Source organism: Nerophis ophidion, linkage group LG21, assembly GCF_033978795.1.
Source record: "Nerophis ophidion isolate RoL-2023_Sa linkage group LG21, RoL_Noph_v1.0, whole genome shotgun sequence".
In the NCBI taxonomy this organism is placed as follows: domain Eukaryota; kingdom Metazoa; phylum Chordata; class Actinopteri; order Syngnathiformes; family Syngnathidae; genus Nerophis; species Nerophis ophidion.
In genome coordinates, this window is record NC_084631.1 from 12,772,501 (window position 1) to 12,794,301 (window position 21,801).

The 21,801-nt window shown below is 38.8% G+C and overlaps 1 protein-coding gene across 3 annotated transcripts in view; it reads left to right on the forward strand.

Moving 5' to 3' along the window:
- The first annotated feature begins 9,686 nt into the window (after positions 1–9,686).
- them4 (thioesterase superfamily member 4) overlaps positions 9,687–21,801 on the forward strand; it is a 37,777-nt gene continuing 25,662 nt past the window's right edge. For 2 of the 3 annotated variants that reach the window (XR_009803489.1, XM_061881941.1), the window contains exons 1-5: positions 9,687–10,681; positions 16,518–16,707; positions 16,822–16,984; positions 18,705–18,815; positions 21,676–21,800. Coding sequence is in view for 2 of the 3 variants with exons in the window: in XM_061881941.1 (XP_061737925.1) it covers positions 10,550–10,681; positions 16,518–16,707; positions 16,822–16,984; positions 18,705–18,815; positions 21,676–21,800 (721 nt within the window). In the remaining variant the exon portion in view is untranslated. The remainder of the gene's footprint in view (positions 10,682–16,517; positions 16,708–16,821; positions 16,985–18,704; positions 18,816–21,675; position 21,801) is intronic. The other variant, XM_061881940.1, reaches the window with a different exon arrangement.

Consider the following 21,801-nt stretch of genomic DNA (forward strand, 5'->3'; position numbering starts at 1 on the left):
TTTTGTGTGTGATTGTGTCACTTCGTTACTTAATAACTATTTTTTTGCTGATTATCGGTCCTGCTAGACACCGACCTCTATTTAATAATACAACTATAACATTTGACAACCAAATAATAAAACAAGGTGACTCGGTAAAAAATCTGGGTATTATCTTCGACCCAACTCTCTCCTTTGAGTCACACATTAAAAGCGTTACTAAAACGGCCTTCTTTCATCTCCGTAATATCGCTAAAATTCGCTCCATTTTGTCCACTAAAGACGCCGAGATCATTATCCCTGCGTTTGTTACGTCTCGTCTCGATTATTGTAATGTATTATTTTCGGGTCTCCCCATGTCTAGCATTAAAAGATTACAGTTGGTACAAAATGTGGCTGCTAGACTTTTGACAAGAACAAGAAAGTTTGATCACATTACGCCTGTACTGGCTCACCTGCACTGGCTTCCTGTGCACTTAAGATGTGACTTTAAGGTTTTACTACTTACGTATAAAATACTACACGGTCTAGCTCCATCCTATCTTGCCGATTGTATTGTACCATATGTCCCGGCAAGAAATCTGCGTTCAAAAGACTCCGGCTTATTAGTGATTCCTAGAGCCCAAAAAAAGTCTGCGGGCTATAGAGCGTTTTCCGTTCGGGCTCCAGTACTCTGCAATGCCCTCCTGGTAACAGTTCGAGGTTGCTACCTCAGTAGAAGCATTTAAGTCTCACCTTAAAACTCATCTGTATACTCTAGCCTTTAAATAGACCTCCTTTTTAGACCAGTTGATCTGCCGCTTCTTTTCTTTTCTCTCCTATGTCCCCCCTTCCCTTGTGGAGGGGGTCCGGTCCGATGACCATGGATGAAGTACTGGCTGTCCAGAGTCGAGACCCAGGATGGACCGCTCGTCGGGACCCAGGATGGACCGCTCGCCTGTGTATCGGTTGGGGTCATCTCTACGCTGCTGATCTGCCTCCGCTTGGGATGGTTTCCTGTGGACGGGACTCTCGCTGCTGTCTTGGATCCGCTTTGAACTGAACTCTCGCGGCTGTGTTGGAGCCACTAAGGATTGAACTTTCACAGTATCATGTTAGACCCGCTCGACATCCTTTGCTTTCGGTCCCCTAGAGGGGGGGCGTTGCCCACATCTGAGGTCCTCTCCAAGGTTTCTCATAGTCAGCATTGTCACTGGCGTCCCACTGGATGTGAATTCTCCCTGCCCACTGGGTGTGAGTTTTCCTTGCCCTTTTGTGGGTTCTTCCGAGGATGTCGTAGTCGTAATGATTTGTGCAGTCCTTTGAGACATTTGTGATTTGGGGCTATATAAATAAACATTGATTGATTGACTGATATTTTTTGTAAGCGATACATACATATATGTATATATATATATCCATCCATTTTCTACCGCTTATTCCCTTTCGGGGTGGCGGGGGGCGCTGGCGCCTATCTCAGCTACAATCGGGCGGAAGGTGGGGTACACCCTGGACAAGTCGCCACCTCGTCGCAGGGCCAACACAGATAGACAGACAACATTCACACTCACATTCACACACTAGGGCCCATTTAGTGTTGCCAATCAACCTATCACCAGGTGCATGTCTTTGGAAGTGGGAGGAAGCCGAAGTACCCGGAGGGAACCCACGCATTCACGGGGAGAACATGCAAACTCCACACAGAAAGATCCTCAGCCTGGAATTGAACCCAGGACTGCAGGACCTTCGTATTGTGAGGCAGACGCACTAACCCCTCTCCCACCGTGAAGCCCATATATATATATATATATATTATAAAATACTGTACAGTATGTATGGATGTATTATTTATAAAGTATACATTTACAAATTGATGTACAATATTGAAACATATCTTATAAACAGCCCTACAAACAATGAAAACATTTAATACGCTAACAGTCAAAAGTGAACATTCTTGTACCTACTACACTGTAAAGCGTCTAATTAGTTCCCAAAAAACGAGCCTACAACAGGAAGTAGAGCTCATATTCAGCCCAATCACAGGCCAGGAAAAAGGCCATTTGATATACGTAGCCACCATGACGTTGATTTATTGATTGATTGATTGATTGATTGATTGATTGATTGATTGAAACTTTTTAAAGTAGATTGCACAGTACATATTCCGTACTAATGATTTTGTACTCGAATACGTTTTTTAACTTGTTTAAGTCGGGGTCCGCGTAAATCAATTCATAGTAAGTCGGGGTCCAGGTTATTTTCTGGAAGTCATTCATGCTAGAAGTTTGTTTTTGCGCATCTTAAGCATGAAAGCATTAACATATGGTATTCCTAGGCACAGCATTGACTGTCTACTCGTATTTCAGCAGCAGAAACAACGACAAAAACACGAAGCCAAATCATTGTTCTACATCAGGGGTGTCAAACGTACGGCCTGCGGGCCGGATCAGGCCCTCGAACAGGTTTTACCCGGCCCGCGGGATGAGTTTGCTAAGTAAACAAATTAACCTGAAATTTCTGAATGAAAGAAACAGCTTTTCTACATGTGTCTACTGGATGTTGAAATAGCAATTCTTTATATCTCTGTAGATCAGGGGTCGGCAACCCGCGGCACCGGAGCCGCACGCGACTCTTGGATCACTCTGATGTGGCTCAGCTGCATACTTGCCGACCCTCCCCATTTTGCGGGATTCCAGTGCCTCTCCCAGAAATCTCCCCAGGATAACATTCTCAGATTTTCACCCGGACAAAAATATTGAGGGCGTGCCGTGATAGAAATGCTTTAAACGTCCTCTCGACCATGTCAGCGCGTCCGCTTTAATACTATGCTATCTGAGTGCCGGCCTGCCACGTCTAGTGTGCGGTTGCTGACTCAGCGCGCAAGTGACTGTAAGGCATACTTGTTCAACAGCCATACAGGTTACACTGAGGGTTGTGATATAAAGAACTTTAACACTCTTACTAATATGCGTCACATTGTGAACCCACACCAAACAAGAACGACAAACACATTTCGGGAGAACATCCGCACTGTAACACAACATAAACACAACAGAACAAATACCCAGAATCCCATCCATCCCTAACTATTCTGGACTACATTATACACTACCCCGCTCCTCACCCCCACTCTGTGCGTCGGTTGAGGGGGGGCTTTGGTAATAGCTTATAATGTAGCCCACAATTAGTTTGGGATACATGGGATTCTGGGTAATTGTTCTGTTGTGTTACAGTGCGGATGTTCTCCCGAAATGTGTTTGTCATTCTTGTTTGGTGTGGTTTCACAGTGTGGCGCATATTAGTAAGAGTGCTAAAGTTGTTTATATCACAACCCTCAGTGTAACCTGTATGGCTGTTGAGCAAGTATGCCTTGCAGTCGCTAGGTGTGTCTGCAGAAGCCTCATACAACATGTGAATGGGCTGGTGAGCTGTTTGTCACGGTTGTAGAGGGAGCTTAACGCATTGTCATCATAACATGCCCTTATTATTGTCGTTTGGGTGAAAACCAGCAGACAGTCGAGAGAATGGATGCTCTGAAACTCGATAGACTCGAAAAATTGAGATGGTTGGCAAATGTGATGTTGTCAAGCGGCATTCAAATAAAACTTGCGGGACGCGCTAATATTACATTTTCATATTAAGGTTCGGGCCGCGTCTCTGAGACCTTTTAATACACAGCACAAAGCAAAAAAAAAAAACTTTGTACGCTGTGTTATTTCATTTTAAAATTAAAAAGAGTCTTGTGGTTTCCATAGTTTTCTTTATTTTGTGAAACGGGTCAAAATGGCTCTTTGAGTGGTAAAGGTTGCCGACCCCTGCTGTAGATAATGGTACATATGTACAAAATAAACCACATGATGTTAGTACATCAATCGAGGAAAATGATCAAACTACATACATGGCATACTGCAATGTGATTTTGATTTTTTTTATTTTGATTGATTGAAAATGAACACCATTGAGTTGACTGATGAACATTATCACATCATTCATTCAGAAAATATAAATAACGACAAATAAAGATAGAATACTATTAACCGCAACATGTAAGTGTAAAAAAACAACAACATTATGATTTGTACATTTTCAGAATGTGCTTTTTCTATTTTTAAACACAGAAAACAAACTGGAGGTGTCTTTATTTTTAAGTTATCGTGCAGGGATTTTACCAGTCCGGCCCACTTGGGAGTAGATTTTTCTCCATGTGGCCCCCGATCTAAAATGAGTTTGACACCCCTGTTCAACATAGTCTTGCTCCAATCTGTGGACCGTAGAAAATGGTCACTTTTCACAATTAAACAGTGAACATTATTAAAGTTTTATTTTGTGACTCGAATAGTAATGTACTATATGTTTTGCCCACCAGAGAAATTGTTGTCAGTTATCTATAAACTAAACTGGAAATTAGTTAAATTTAGAAAGTTATGATGGATTAAATGCACTGACAATTCATTACACTTGTCAGCAGATGGCAATGTTGCCCGTTTCAAGTTGACTGTTCCACGATTTGTCTTGATCTCACGTACGGTATCAATTATGTTCATTGTCTTAATAATACATTTTGTAAAATTTTTGGCTCAAATTCCAATATTTATATAAGTAAATCCGTGATTTTGTTGCCGCTGTAGTTTTGCCGAGCCCTCTTCTGCCCAATTACAATGCAGGAATACGTCACCTGACCTAAACGTCACACATTACATCACGACTTGCGTTTTCCTCATGCCGGAAGTTGATAGAGGTGAACTTGCTTTACCTAAAGTCATTTGTTTCAAGAGTTTATTCCGTTCTGTTAAAAAAAAATGATGTCGGTTGAGAGACAACTGCTACGTTAGCTAAATTTTGCGACGTTTCAGGTTATGAGGGTATGCTCCGGTTAGCAGCGGTTACGTCCCCAACGGCTATCATCTGGATCTCTCTCAGTTTACACACCCCTGAGAAAAAAACTGTTCTTCAATTCTTGTTTTCTTTTTTACGCTTCTCATCATGTCAATCAACTCACAGATGGTGAGAAGCTTGTTTCGAATTCTCAAGGATAAGAACATTGTTTCCACCCCATACAAGTATCAGCCATCCTCCTGCCTTCAATTCACAAACAGCAACATAACTACTGTAAAATTAAACAGCATTACAACCTGCACATAATTACATCTTGTTCAGTGCAAAGTAAGTTTTTTTTTCAAAAGCATGTCATTCATATTGTGTATTTTGAGGCTGTAATGTTAGTTTTCTTTTGCTCTACACTTTAGCTGACCACGCAGTGGAAAAGCAAAAGCAGAGAAGGAATTGCAAGACTTGAAACAACACATTTTGGATCGGGACAAAGCTATTTGCATTTTTGCTGATCCCAGCATTGCAGAAGCACGGTAAGGAAACATTGAGTCAGGGTGGAAGATAAGCGCACCTATTTTTCTAGTTCAACGACTTTTACAACTTATCGTGTCTGCCAACTAAGCTTCTATTGTTTGCTTGTCATTTTCCTGTTTTGCAGGACACTCTGTGGCATCAATGCTTCTCAATAAAGACAACTCAGAAAAAGAACAATGCTCTGAACTTGCACAAGGGCCATAAACTCAGGGGTGAACTTTGTAAAAATGTGTGGCGGTGGTTGTTGTTGTTTTTTTGTTTTTTTTTAAAGAACAGTCAAATACTAACAGTACAAATACAAATGTAGAGCTGTTTTTTGTGTGTGATTGTCTCACTTCGTTACTTAATAACTATTCTTTGCAAGTGATACATACACACACATATATATATATATATATATATATATACACTACCGTTCAAAAGTTTGGGGTCACATTGAAATGTCCTTAATTTTGAAGGAAAAGCACTGTACTTTTCAATGAAGATAACTTTAAACAAGTCTTAACTTTAAAGAAATACTCTCTATACATTGCTAATGTGGTAAATGACTATTCTAGCTGCAAATGTCTGGTTTTTGGTGCAATATCTACATAGGTGTATAGAGGCCCATTACCAGCAGCTATCACTCCAGTGTTCTAATGGTACAATGTGTTTGCTCATTGGCTCAGAGGGCTAATTGATGATTAGAAAACCCTTGTGCAATCATGTTCACACATCTGAAAACAGTTTAGCTCGTTACAGAAGCTACAAAACTGACCTTCCTTTGAGCAGATTGAGTTTCTGGAGCATCACATTTGTGGGGTCAATTAAACGCTCAAAATGGCCAGAAAAAGAGAACTTTCATCTGAAACTCGACAGTTTATTCTTGTTCTTAGAAATTAAGGCTATTCCATGCGAGAATTTGCTAAGAAATTAAAGATTTCCTACAAAAGTGTGTACTACTCTCTTCAGAGGACAGCACAAACAGGCATTAACCAGAGTAGAAAAAGAAGTGGGAGGCCGCGTTGCACAACTGAGCAAGAAGATAAGTACATTAGAGTCTCTAGTTTGAGAAACAGACGACTCACAGGTCCTCAACTGGCATCTTCATTAAATAGTACCCGCAAAACACCAGTGTCGACATCTACAGTAAAGAGGCGGCTGCGGGGTCTAGGCTTCAGGGCAGAGTGGCAAAGAAAAAGCCATATCTGAGACTGGCCAATAAAAGAAAAAGATTAAGATGGGTAAGAGAACACAGACATTGGACAGAGGAAGACTGGAAAAAAGTGTTGTGGACGGATGAATCCAAGTTTGAGGTGTTTGGATCACAAAGAAGAACGTTTGTGAGATGCAGAACAACTGAAAAGATGCTGGAAGAATGCCTGACGCCATCTATTGGTCTGGGGTTGCTTTGGTGCTGGTAAGGTGGGAGATTTGTACAGGGTAAAGGGATTCTGAATAAGGAAGGCTATCACTCCATTTTGCAATGCCATGCCATACCCAGTAGACAGCGCTTGATTTGAGCCAATTTCATCCTACAACAGGACAATGACCCAAAACACACCTCCAAATTGTGCAAGAACTATTTAGAGAAGGAGCAGGCAGCTGGTATTCCATCGGTAATGGAGTGGCCAGCGCAGTCACCAGATCTGAACCCAATTGAGCTGTTGTGGGAGCAGCTTGACTGTATGGTACGCAAGAAGTGGCCATCCAACCAATCCAACTTGTGGGAGCTGCTTCTAGAAGCGTGGGGTGCAATTTCTCCAAATTACCTCAACAAATTAACAGCTAGAATGCCAAAGGTCTGCAATGCTGTATTTGCTGCAAATGGAGGATTCTTTGACGAAAGCAAAGTTTGATGTAAAAAAATCTTATTTGAAATACAAATCATTATTTCTAACCTTGTCAATGTCTTGACTCTATTTCCTTTTCATTTCACAACGTATGGTGGTGAATAAGTGTGACTTTTCATGGAAAACACAAAATTGTTTGGGTGACCCCAAACTTTTGAACGGTAGTGTATATGTATATATGTATATATATATATATATATATATATATATATACATATATATATATATATATATATACAATAAAATACTGTACAGTATGTATAGATGTATTATTTACAAATTGATGTACAATATTGAAACATATCTTATAAACAGCCCTACAAACAATAAAAACATTTAATACGCTAACAGTCAAAAGTGAACATTCTTGTACTTACTACACTGTAAAGCGTCTAATTAGTTCCCAAAAAACAAGCCTACAACAGGAAGTAGAGTTCATATTCAGCCCAATCACAGGCCAGGAAAAAGGCCATTTGATATACCACCATGACGTTGATTGATTGATTGATTGAAACTTTTTAAAGTAGATTGCACAGTACATATTCCTTACTAATGATTCCGTACTCAAATAAGTTTTTTAAACTTGTTTAAGTCGTGGTCCACGTAAATCAATTCATAGTAAGTCGGGGTCCAGGTTATTTTCTGGAAGTCATTCATGCAAGAAGTTTGTTTTTGCGCATCTTAAGCATGAAAGCATTAACATATGGTATTCCTAGGCACAGCATTGACTGTCTACTCGTATTTCAGCAGCAGAAACGATGACGAAAACACAACGCCAAATCATTGTCTACATCAGGGATGCCAAACGTACGGCCTGCGGGCCGGATCAAGCCCGCGAACAGGTTTTATCCGGCCCGTGGGATGAGTTTGCTAAGTAAACAAATGAACATGAAATTTTTGAATGAAAGAAACAGCTCTTCTACATGTGTCTACTGGATGTTGAAACAGCAATTCTTTATATCTCTGTAGATCAGGGGTCGGCAACCCGCGGCACCGGAGCCGCATGCGGCTCTTGGATCACTCTGATGTGGCTCAGCTGCATACTTGCCGACCCTCCCCATTTTGCGGGATTCCAGTGCCTCTCCCAGAAATCTCTCCAGGATAACATTCTCAGATTTTCACCCGGACAAAAATATTGAGGGTGTGCCGTGATGGAAATGCTTTAAACGTCCTCTCGACCATATCAGCGCGTCCGCTTTAATACTATGCTATCTGAGTGCCGGCCTGCCACGTCCAGTGTGCAGTTGCTGACTAAGCGAGCAAGTGACTGTAAGGCAAACTTGTTCAACAGCCATACAGGTTACACTGAGGGTTGTGATATAAACAACTTTAACACTTTTATTAATATGCGCACACTGTGAAACCACACCAAACAAGAATGACAAACACATTTCGGGAAAACATCCTCACTGTAACACAACATAAACACAACAGAACAAATACCCAGAATCCCATGCATCCCTAACTATTCTGGACTACATTATACACCCCTCAAAACCCCCCACCCCGCACCCCCACTCTGTGCGTCGGTTTAGGTGGACGGGGTTTGGTGATAGCTTATAATGTAGCCCGCAAGAGTTCGGGATACATGGGATTCTGGGTATTTGTTCTGTTGTGTTTATGTTGTGTTACAGTGCGGATGTTCTCCCGAAATGTGGTTGTCATTCTTGTTTGGTGTGGTTTCACAGTGTGGCGCATATTAGTAAGAGTGCTAAAGTTGTTTATATCACAACCCTCAGTGTAACCTGTATGGCTGTTGAGCAAGTATGCCTTGCAGTCGCTTAGGTGTGTCTGCAGAAGCCTCATACAACATGTGAATGGGCTGGTGAGCTGTTTGTTACGGTTGTAGAGGGAGCTTAACGCATTGTCATCATAGCACACCCTTATTCTTGGTTGTTTGGGTGAAAACCAGCAGACAGTCGAGAGAATGGATGCTCTGAAACTCGGTAGTCTCCCGGAAAAAATGAGATGGTTGGCAAATGTGATGTTGTCAAGCGGCATTCAAATAAAACTTGCCGGCCGCGCTAATATTACATTTTCATATTAAGGTGCGGGCCACGTCTCTGAGACCTTTTAATACACAGCACAAAGCAAAAAAAAAAAAATGTGTACGCTGTGTTATTTCATTTTAAAATTAAAAAGAGTCTTGTGGCTCCCATAGTTTTCTTTATTTTGTGATACGGGTCAAAATGGCTCTTTGAGTGGTAAAGGTTGCCGACCCCTGCTGTAGATAATGGTACATATGTAAAAAATAAACCACATGATGTCAATCGAGGAAAATGATCAAACTACATACATGGCATACTGTAATTTGATTTAGATTTTTTTTATCTTGATTGATTGAAAATGAACACCATTGAGTTGACTGATGAACATTATCACATCATTCATTCAGAAAATATAAATAACGACAAATAAAGATAGAATACTATTAACCGCAAAATGTAAGTGTAAAAAAAAACAACATTATGATTTGTACATTTTCAGAATGTGCTTTTTCTATTTTTAAACAAAGAAAAACAATCTGAAGGTGTCTTTATTTTTAAGTTATCGTGCAGGGATTTTACCAGTCCAGCCCACTTGGGAGTAGATTTTTCTCCATGTGGTCCCCGATCTAAAATGAGTTTGACACCCCTGTTCTACATAGTCTTGCTCCAATCTGTGGACCGTGGAAAATGGTCACTTTTCACAATTAAACAGTGAACATTATTAAAGTTTTATTTTGTGACTCGAATAGTAATGTACTATATGTCTTTCCCACCAGTGAAATTGTTGCCAGTTATCTATAAACTATACTGGAAATTAGTTAAATTTAGAAAGTTATGATGGATTAAATGCGCTGACAATTCATTACACTTGTCAGCAGATGGCAACGTTGCCCGTTTCAAGATGACTTCTCCACGATTTGTCTTGATCTCGTGTACGGTATAAATTATGTTCATTGTCTTAATAATACATTTTGTAAAATGTTTGGCTCAAATTCCAATATTTATATAAGTAAATCCGTGATTTTGTTGCCGCTGTAGTTTTGCCGAGCCCTCTTCTGCCCAATTACAATGCAGGAATACGTCACCTGACCTAAACGTCACACATTACATCACGACTTGCGTTTTCCTCATGCCGGAAGTTGACAGAGGTGAACTTGCTTTACCTAAAGTCATTTGTTTCAAGAGTTTATTCCATTCTTGTACACAAGTTTGTTAAAAAAAATCATGTCAGTTGAGAGACAACTGCTACGTTAGCTAAATTTTGCGACGCTTCAGGTTATGAGGGTATGCTCCGGTTAGCAACGGTTACGTCCCCAACGGCTATCGTCTGGATCTCCCTCAGTTTACACACCTCTGAGAAAAAACTGTTCTTCAATTCTTGTTTTCTTTTTTACGCTTTTCATCATGTCAATCAACTCACAGATGGTGAGAAGCTTGTTTCGAATACTCAAGGATAAGAACATTGTTTCCACCCCATACAAGTATCAGCCATCCTCCTGCCTTCAATTCACAAACGGCATAGCGCGGACCATGGTGGTATGTACTTTTGTTAGTATACAGTATGTATGTTCTGGTTAGTATACATACTAATATTGACATAAAATTGTCTCATGCACGTCTATCTATCTATATCTATCTATCTTATTTATTCATAACATGGTCACTACTGCCTATAGTTTATCTTGTTAAATTCTTATTTTACTGTTATATATTTCTATTTTGTTCCCATTTATACCCCCATCATTTACTTTTTGAATTCGATCTCAATTCTGTACATTGCTGCTGAAATTTTAAATTGCTTGAGGGAACTCTCCTGAAAGAATCAATAAAGTTCTATCTATCTATCTATCTATCTATCCATCCATCCACCTACCCACCTACCCACCTACCTACCTACCTACCTACCCTAAACACTACACTACACTACCAAAAGCATTTGGCCACTTGCCTTGACTCACATATGAACGTGAAGTGCCCATTCCTAATCCATAGGGTTCAATATGATGTCGGTTCACCTTTTGCAGCTATTACAGCTTCAACTCTTCTGGAAAGGCTGTCCACAAGTTTGCGGAGTGTGTTTATAGGAATTTTTGACAATTCTTCCCAAAGCGCATTGGTGAGGTCACACACTGATGTTGGTCGAGAAGACCTGGCTCTCAGTCTCCATTCTAATTCATCCCAAAGGAGTTCTATCGGGTTGAGGTCAGGACTCTATGCGGGCCAGTCAAGTTTATACACAGCAGACTCTGTCATCCATCTCTTTATGGACCTTGCTTTGTGCACTTGATTAATGAAAACATTTTTGGCAAATGCTTTCGCTCTCGTCTGTCTTGCGCTGGTCCAAGAATTTCACCTCTAGCGGCACAATTCCAATGCTCCCGGCAGTCCGTCTTAATTCTGTCATGTTCGCAGAGAAAGGGGACCGCTCGAAACTGTTACCACAAGGTTGGTAGCATGGAGTTGTCCTAAATTTTTGGGTAACCTTGAGCATTCAAAGTTCCTTTTACTAGAACTAAGGAGCCAAATCCAACTCCTGAAAAACACACACACATCATAATTCCTCTTCCATCAAATTTCACACTCGGCACAATGCAGTCCGAAATGTACAGTTCTCTTGGCAACCTCCAAACCCAGACTCGTCCATCAGATTGCCAGGTGGATAGATGTGATTCATCCCTCCAGAAAAGGTGCCTCCACTGTTCTAGAGTCCAGTGGCGATGTGCTTTACACCACTGCATCTAACGCTTTGCATTGGACTTAGGGATGTATGGATTAGATGCAGCTGCACGGCCATGGAAAGCCATTCCATGAAGCTCTCTGCGTACTGTACGTGGGCTCATTGGAAGGTCACATGAAGTTTGGAGCTCTGTAGCGACTGACTGTGCAGAAAGTTGGCAACCTCTTCGCACTATGCGCGTCAGCATCTCCTGACCCCTCTCTGTCAGTTTAAGTGGCCTACCACTTCGTGGCTGAGTTGATGTTGTTCCCAAACTCTTCCGTTTTCTTATCATAAAGCTGACAGTTGGCTTTGGAATATTTAGGAGCGAGGAAATTTCACAGCTGGATTTGTTGCACAGGTGGCATCTAATGACAGTTCCACAGCAGAAATCACTGAGCTCCTGAGAGCGGCCCATTCTTTCACAAATGTTTGTAGAAACAGTCTCCATGCCTAAGTGCTTGATTTTATACACCTGTGACCGGGCCAAGTGATAAGGATACCTGATTCTGATCATTTGAATAGGTGGTCAAATGCTTTTGGCAATATAGTTTATTAATGTATCTATCTATCCATCTATCTATCCATCTATCATTTATATATATATATATATATATATATATATATATATATATATATATATATACATATATATATATACATATATATAATCTGTATGTTTGTTAAGACACATTGATTGTGCATCAAACAAAATCTGATGTATTTAATGGGTGTAAAAGATTATTTCTCACTTGACACATGCCTCAGGCTGCATCTCCATTTGAATACTAATATAACATTTTAGTAATATAACACTAATATACCATTGTATTTAAGTTTTAGTCCTTTCACAATGTTGTAGGCTTTGTTTGTAATTGTTGCAGCTTAAAACGCTTTTGTTGCAGCTTATTCCAAGGATTACGATGAAGCTAATTGTTTGATTATAGTCGTTACGTGACAAAAAAATTTAAAATGCAAAATATGTAAATTAAAACACAACAACCATCGCAAAGACCTCAGAAAATGCTTTTCAAAGGTATTTGACCCATTATGATTGGTGTTACAAATGTTTCAAGTAAAAAAACTATACTCCCTTTATTTGCTATAAATGCATACATTAAAAAGTAAATGAATTAGTTCAAAGAAAATCACTTAATGAAAAACAAAAACTTGATTAATTAATTCGTAACTAATTAAATTAAGTTGTGATGTTAGAATTAACAGAAAAATATATTTAGCGTCAATATTTCCTGGAATTTTATAGTGGGGTTTTAGCACAAATAATTGTGCATCTGTATGATAGTATCTGACCATTTGAGTTGAGTTTTTTTTCTGGATGAAATGTTACACAAATGTTTATTTTGCTTGTCCAAGGCGACGCGACGTCGGCAGCCATAATGGCCGCTGCAGCTTCAGACAAACATTTTACGGACACTCAAAAACCATGATCAGATATTCAGACTGACTTTGTATTTCAGGACTGTACAGACAAATATGTATATAAATGTCTAAAACTACAATTAAAGAATCTAAAACTTTTCGGGTAAAATGCCTCTATTTTTTTAAATTAGATTTATTTACTAGCAAGCTGGTCTCGCTTTGCTTGACATTTTTAATTCTAAGAGAGACAAAACTCAAATAGAATTTGAAAATCCAAGAAAATATTTTAAAGACTTGCTCTTCACTTGTTTGAATAAATTCATTTATTTTTTTACTTTGCTTTTTGTAACTTTCAGAAAGACAATTTTAGAGAAAAAATACAACCTTAAAAATGATTTTAGGATTTTCAAACACATATACCTTTTTCCTTCCTTTTCTTTCCTGACAATTTAAATCAATGTTCAAGTAAATTATTTGTTTTTTATTATAAAGAATAATAAATACATTTTAATTCAATTCTTCATTTTAGCTTCTGTTTTTTTGACGAAGAATATTTGTGAAATATTTCTTCAAACTTATTATGATTAAAATTAAAAAAAAAAATATTCTGGCAAATTTAGAAAACCTTTAGAATCAAATTTAAATCTTATTTCAAAGTCTTTTGAATTTCATTTAAAATATTTGTTCTGGAAAATCTACAAGAAATAATTATTTGTCTTTGTTAGAAAAATAGCTTGGTCCACTTTGTTATATATTCTAACAAATGCAGATTGCATTTTAAAACATGTCATCAAAATTCTAAAATTAATCTTAATCAGGAAAAATTACTAATGATGTTCCATAAATTATTTTTTTAATTTTTTCAAAAAGATTCAAATTAGCTAGTTTTTCTCTTCTTTTTTTCGGTTGAATTTTGAATTTTAAAGAGTCGAAATTGAAGATAAAATATGTTTCAAAATTTTATTTTAATTTTTTTCCTGTTTTCTCCTCTTTTAAACCATTCAATTAAATGTTTTTTCATCATTTATTCTCAACAAAAAACCTTCTGTAAAAGGAAAAAAAATGTACGACGGAATGACAGAAATACCCATTTTTTATATATATACAGATTTATTTATTAAAGGTAAATTGAGCAAATTGTCTATTTCTGGCAATTTCTCAAAGTGTGTTTCAAACTGGTAGCCCTTCGCATTAATCAGTAGCCAAGAAGTAGCTCTTGGTTTCAAAAATGTTGGTGACCCCTGCCCTACAGTATAAGCAGATGTATTAACAGGTCTGGCAGATTTCGAGCAAGGAAACTCCAACATGACATGACGACAAATGTCTATCAAATGTTTGCAGCGTTTTTTTTAATTGTTGGTTTTATAACAATTTCAAATGGCAGCATATACAGTGGGGCAAAAAAGTATTTGGTCAGCCACCGATTGTGCAAGTTCTCCCACTTAAAATGATGTCAGAGGTCTGTAATTTTCATAATAGGTACACTTGAACTGTGAGAGACAGAATGTGGGGGGGGAAATCCAGGAGTTCACATTGTAGGAATTTTAAATAATTTATTTTTAATTATGGTGGAAAATAAGTATTTGGTCACTTCAAACAAGGAAGATCTCTGGCTCTCACAGACCTGTAACTTCTTCTTTAAGAAGCTCTTCTGTCCTCCACTCGTTGCCTGAATTAATGGCACTTGTTTGAACTCGTTATCTGTATAAAAGACACCTGTCCTCAGCCTCAAACAGTCAGACTCCAAACTCCACTATGGCCAAGACCAAAGAGCTGTCGAAGGACACCAGAAAAAGAATTGTAGACCTGCACCAGACTGGGAAGAGTGAATCTACAATAGGCAAGCAGCTTGGTGTGATAAAATAAACTGTGGGAGCAATTTTCAGAAAATGGAAGACATACAAGACCACTGATAATCTCCCTCGATCTGGGTATCCACGCAAGATCTCATTCCATGGGGTCAAAACGATCATGAGAACGGTGAGCAAAAATCCCAGAAACACACGGGGGACCTAGTGAATGACCTGCAAAGAGCTGGGACCAAAGTAACAAAGGTTACCATCAGTAACACTACGCCGACAGGGAATCAAATCCTGCAGTGCCAGACACGTCCCCTTAGTGTATGTACAGGCCTGTCTGAAGTTTGCCACAGAGCACTTGGGAGAATGTCATGTGGTCGGATGAAACCAAAATAGATCTTTTTGGTAAACACTCAACTTGTCGTGTTTAGAGGAAGAAGAATACTGAGTTGCATTCCAAGAACACCAAACCTACTGTGAAGCATGGGGGTGGAAACATCATGCTTTGGGGCTGTTTTTCTGCTAAGGGGACAGGACGAGTGATCCGTGTTAAGGAAAGAATGAATGGGGCCATGTATCATGAGATTTTGAGCCAAAACCTTCCATCAGTGAGTTGACCAAATACTTATTTTCCACCATAATTTACAAATAAATTCTTTAACATTTCTACAATGTGAATTCCCGGATTTTTTTTTTCACATTCTGTCTCTCACAGTTGAAGTGTACCTATGATTAAAATTACAGACCTCTGTCATCATTTTAAGTGGGGGACTTTGCACAATCGGTGGCTGACTAAATACTTTTTTGCCCCACTGTATATTGATCACACGTTCTGTGAGCGCAAAATATTTTTGCGCTGTTTGTTAGCACTGACCTTGTTCGCCAAACACCTATGTAAGTGTGGACTGGCAGGTCAAAAGCTCTGCATCTTTATGTGTACGTCTTTTACCGGTTGTGTTTCAAGTAGGCATGCAAGTTGTCGTGTTTGATATTTTTGTTAATGCCATTCTCACGCAAAATCAGTAAAATGGTTTCATCAGTGTTGATAGTCTCCTCTTGTTCCTAAGGTTTAAAACTGAAATAATCCCACAGGTATTTGGTTTTGTGATCATTTTGTTTTCCAATGTGTTCGTCACTGTCACAACACAAAGTGTTGTGAGTTGAAAACTCAGACAAAGAACCACTTAAGACTGTAAGGTGAGGTACTACTGTATTTATTTTCTCTCCTCTGTTTTTTTTGTGAATTGCAACAACTTCAGTTAGTCCCTCTTTTTCTGCTAAGTATCCAAGACGGTGGCTTTTAGCAGTGGTAAGGGCCCCTCACTGCAGAAGCATCTTTTTCCTCGGTTAGAATGCAACGTTCGGGTACTGACAGTTCACCATATTTTGACGTGCAAATGCACTTATGTACTCAAATGGCAGCATGTCAGTACAAAATTATGCCTTATACTAATTTTCACCCTGTCTTTCTCCTTAGGGGCTGCCCTTCTCCTTGTCTTTTAAGCCTCGGGACTTTAGTCTGCCTAACTCCTCATGGAGTGAAGAAATGATGCGCTTGTACAACTACTACAATAGCCAGTGTGAGGTGGAGACTGAAACAGGGGAGAAAAATAGGGGCCCCTGGAGGAGACTACCCAGCTACAATCGCACCCTCAAGTATGCTACAGGTGGACAGCATAGACTGACGCAAACTTACACCCAACCCAATCAAAAGCCAAAAATTCAAAAACATCTCACACACTGACTTTTATAAATCTTTTGTGTTTCTCTCTGTCTCACAGGTGGCGCCTACCTCAGTAAATTAATCCAGTCCAAAAATCGTCTATTTACCCGCAGCATAAAAACCCCTGGAGCTGCCTTTGAGTATGTTGTTTTTCTAAACAAAGAAGAGCAGAGGACTGTCTGCATTTTTCAGGCTGGACACCTGCTGGAGGGGCCTCCAGGGTGAGCCATCTGTCAGTCTATCCATCCATCCTTTTGTCTATTCAGCTATCAATCTACAGTGGACCCACAATTTACAAACTTAATTGGTTCTTGAACGGGGTTCATAAATCGACATATTTGTATAGTGAAGCAAATTTCTCCATTTAAAAAAAACAACAATGTACGAATATATGAATAATGAGTTTGAGCATCGACAATAGTCCATATTTTAGTGAAGGTATGTATACTTTGACCACATAATTTAGATTAGATAGTACTTTATTTATTCCGTCAGGAGAGTTCCTTCAGGAAAATTACAATTTTCAGCACAATCCCATTCAAGATCAGACAAACATTAAAGGGAGACAGAACAGGATCGCTGTGAAGTGCTATACAGTACATGCATATCAAACATAACAAGGGGTTGATGGATGAGCTTTCTCTGTAATAACAAGCTGAACTGTGCTGTATTCGCTGCTCTGCCAACTTGCACGCACACACATGGAAGTCACACTGGTGCCCTCACAAACGATTATAAATCACAAACAGTCTTAACTTTACAACCATATTGCTTCAATAATAAACATTAAAAAAATAAATTACACCCCCATTAGCTTCGGCAAAGAAGGAAGTGGGTGGTACTTAAGGAGAGATTGTATTTTCCTCTGCTCTGAAACAAGTCTGCCCTGGCATATTTTTCCAAAAAAGTCAGTTCTCATCAAAATTTAAACTTGCTTTAGTAAGAAGCCTGCGACGTTAGTTCTTCCATACTTGTGAGCGGCATAAATGTACTCCTTGCGAATAGTCTTTATTCCCCCCCCCCCCCTTCTTCTTTCCACGCTGGTCTGTTTTTGTTAGTTTGTGTGGCTCATATAGAGTTGGCAAAATGGACAAAACTTGTCAGAAGATGCAAAAACACAAAACAAAAAGGTACACACGCTGAAGCAATGACTAGTGAGTGACTTAATAATGTACTGTAATGTGCTGCAAGTGACGTAGGAGGCTGCGCCTCCTCACTAAAATGCTGCCCCCAGCCTTTTGCCTGCAAGTGCAACACAACATGAATAAATGAACAAGTGAAGCGTTCGTACATAGACACATGGTCTGCACACGGAGGCACATTTAGCTTGACTTAAAGGTTTGTAAATCAAAAAGTGTCTAAACATTTTTCATTCGGGGCCGCATTCTGATTAATTTAAGGCTACGGGGGCCACTTTAAGATTTTACATTTTGTAAACCAACCCATGTAAGTATTGTAAAGTGTTATATATATTAAAAAAAAAGTCTGAATGAAAAAAAATACAAATGTTTTTTTTAATATTTCAACTTTTAAAGTTTTACTTTCACATTAGGACTCTATGAAATTACTGCACAAATTATTTCCTGTAATATTACAATTTTCTTCTCTTTATTAAAAATGTTTTGGCCATTTTACGGCATGCCAGTTTTGTTTTCTTGTGTAGTTGTATTTGAGAATGGGATGAGAGTCATTTAAGAAAAACAAATCCATTCATCTAGTTAGCCGTCTGCATTGCTATCTGTCTGAATCTAAATGACTAAAATGTGAGTGTGAATGTTGTCTGTCTCTGTGTTGGCCCTGCGAGGAGGTGGCGACTTGTTCAGGGTGTACCCTGCCTTCCGCTGGGATAGGCTCCAGCATCCCCACGATCCCGAGAGGGACAAGCAATAAAAAATGGATGGATGGATTAAATTAACGCCAAACATTTAATTGTACTTCCAGACATGTCCACGGGGGGGCAATAGCCACCATGATTGATTCTGTGACAGGGACAAATGCAGCGTACATCTCTGGACCATTGGTGACTGCCAACCTCAACATTGATTACCGCAGGTAAGAATGCAGCATATCCACACAAAAAGGCATTAACCTAGTGTCATGGCTGTCTTGAGTTTCCAATAATTTCAACAAGTCTTATTTTTCTTATGATAGTGATTGGAGCACATACTTGTTGGTCACAAAAAAAAATCATGACGTTTGGTTCTTTTATGCATTTATTATGGGTCTACTGAAAATGTGACCAAATCTGCTGGATCAAAAGTATACATACAGCAATGTTAATATTTGGTTACATGTCCCTTGGCATGTTTCACTGCAATAAGGCACTTTTGGTAGCCATCCACAAACTTCTGGCAAGCTTCTGACTGAATTTTTGACCACTACTCTTGACAAAATTGGTGCAGTTCAGCTAAATGTGTTGGTTTTCTGATACAGTTGTGATCAAAATTATTCAACCTCCACACAATTTTGGTGTTTTAGGAAGTTGGACATTTATTCCGTATTTTGTTTATAGTCATATCAAATTAATCATTAATCATTATGTCATTTACTCTCTGTAAAAGACCACTTCAAATCCAATTAGCTTCATGGCATGGCCTCTTAACTTCATGTGAGTGATTATGATTGACAACACCTGTTTACTTCTCTGAACCCATTTAAATAGGCTCAAGTGATGCAGTCATGAGACTCGGTTACAAACGCGACAATGGGAAGGTCAAAGTAACTCAGCACCGATCTGAAAAAATGAATCATTGACTCTAACAAGTCAGGAAAGTCACTTGGAGCCATTTCAAAGCAGCTTAAGGTCCCAAGAGCAACTGTGCAGACAATTGTTCATAAGTATAAAGTGCATGGCACAGTTTTGACACAGCCACGATCAGGGAGAAAACGCAAGCTATCACCTGCTGCTGAAAGAAAATTGGTCAAGATGACCAAGAGTCAACCGAGAACCATCAAAAAGCAGGTCTGCAATGAATTGGAAGCTGTTGGAACACAGGTGGCAGTGTCCACAGTCAAGCGTGTTTTGCATCGCCATGGACTGAGAGCTACTACACAAAAAGGAAGCTAACGCTTTAAAAGCGACACCTTAAGGCTCGTCAAAAGTTTGCTGCTGATCATATGGACAAAGGTAAGACCTTCTGGAGGAAAGTTCTGTGGTCAGATGAAACACAAATTGAGCTGTTTGGCCACAATACCCAACAATATGTTTGGAGGAGAAAAGGTGAGGCCTTTAAACACCATGCCCACTGTCCAGCGTGGTGGTAGTATCATGCTGTGGGCCTGTTTTGCTGCCAATTGAACTGGTGCTTTACAGAGAGTAAATGGGACAATAAAAAAGGAAAATTACCTCCAAATTCTTCAGGACAACTTAAAATCATCAGCCAGGAGATTGTGTCTTGGGTGCAGTTGGGTGTTCCAGCAGGAAAGTTACCCCAGACACATGCAAAAATGGCTAAATCAGGGTAGGAGTAAGGTTTTAGAATGGCCTTCCCAAAGTCCTGTGGACAATAATGAAGAAACGGGTCCATGTCAGAAAACTAACAAATTTAGCTGAACTGCACCAATTTTGTTAAGAGGAGTGGTCAAAAATTCAACCAGAAGCTTGCCGGAAGCGCCTTATTGCAGTGGAACTTGCCAAGGGACATTCAACCAAATAATAACATTGCTGTATGTATACTTTTGACCCTGCAGATTTGGTCACATTTTCAGTAGACCCATAATAAATTCATAAAATAACCAAACTTCATGAATGTTTTTTCTCAGACAAACATGTGCTCCAATCACTCTATCACTAAAAAATAAGAGTTGTAGAAATTGTTGAAAACTCAAGACAGCCATGACATTGTTGTTTACAAGTGTATGTAAACTTTTGACCACGACTGTATGTATGTGCTTTTACATATATATATATATATATATATATATATATATATATATATATATATATATATATAAATTTATTTTTATTTTTTGCAGCCTTAGATTTACTTGTGGCGGCCTGCCATATGTAAATAAATAAATAGAAAACACTAAAAATGCTGCGTAGCCAGAGTTTGTCCAATTGCACACCTTTTTTTACTGAAGCACACGAGATAATCAATCCCTAATTGATAGAGGCTTTAATTGGACCATTTATGGACACCTGAATGGATGAATGAATTATGTCTTAACACAATGGTTCTCAACCTTTTTTCAGTAATATACCCCCCTGTGAACATGTTTTTAATTCAAGTACCCCCTATAAATGAATTATGTCTTAACACAATGGTTCTCAACCTTTTTTCAGTAATATACCCCCTGTGAACATGTTTTTAATTCAAGTACCCCCTAATCAGAGCAAAGCATTTTTAGTTAGAAAAAAAAGAGAGATAAAGAAGTAAAACACAGCACTATGTCATCAGTTTCTGATTTATTAAATTGTATAACAATGCAAAATATTGCTCAATTGTAGTGGTATTTTTTTAACTTTTTGGAAAAAAAGATATAAAAATAACTAAAAACTTGTTAAAAAAATAAACAAGTGATTCAATTATAAATAAAGATTTATACACAAAAGTAATCATCAACCTAAAGTGCCCTCTTTGGGGTTTGTAATAGCGATCCATCATTTCATCACAAAAAAAAAAAAAAATCTTTTACATCAATATTTATAGAACATGTCCACAAAACATCTAGCTGTCAACACTGAATATTGCATTGTTGAATTTATTTTCACAGTTTATGAACATACATTCATATTTTGTTGAAGTATTATTCAATAAATATGTTTATAAAGGATTTTTGAATTGTTTCTATTTTTAGAATAGTTTAAAAAAATCTCACGTAACACTTGGCGTACCTTCAAGTACCCCCAGGGGTACGCGTACCCCCATTTTAGAACCACTGTCTTAACAAATACTTGTTTTCTCCCAAGCCCAATCCCGTTAGGAAATACAGTGTTAATCGAATCCTCCCTTGATAAAAGAGAAGGAAGGAAAACCTTTGTTTCCTGTAAAGTTACCAGCACCGATGGCTCCAAGCTGCACACAGAAGCAAAAGG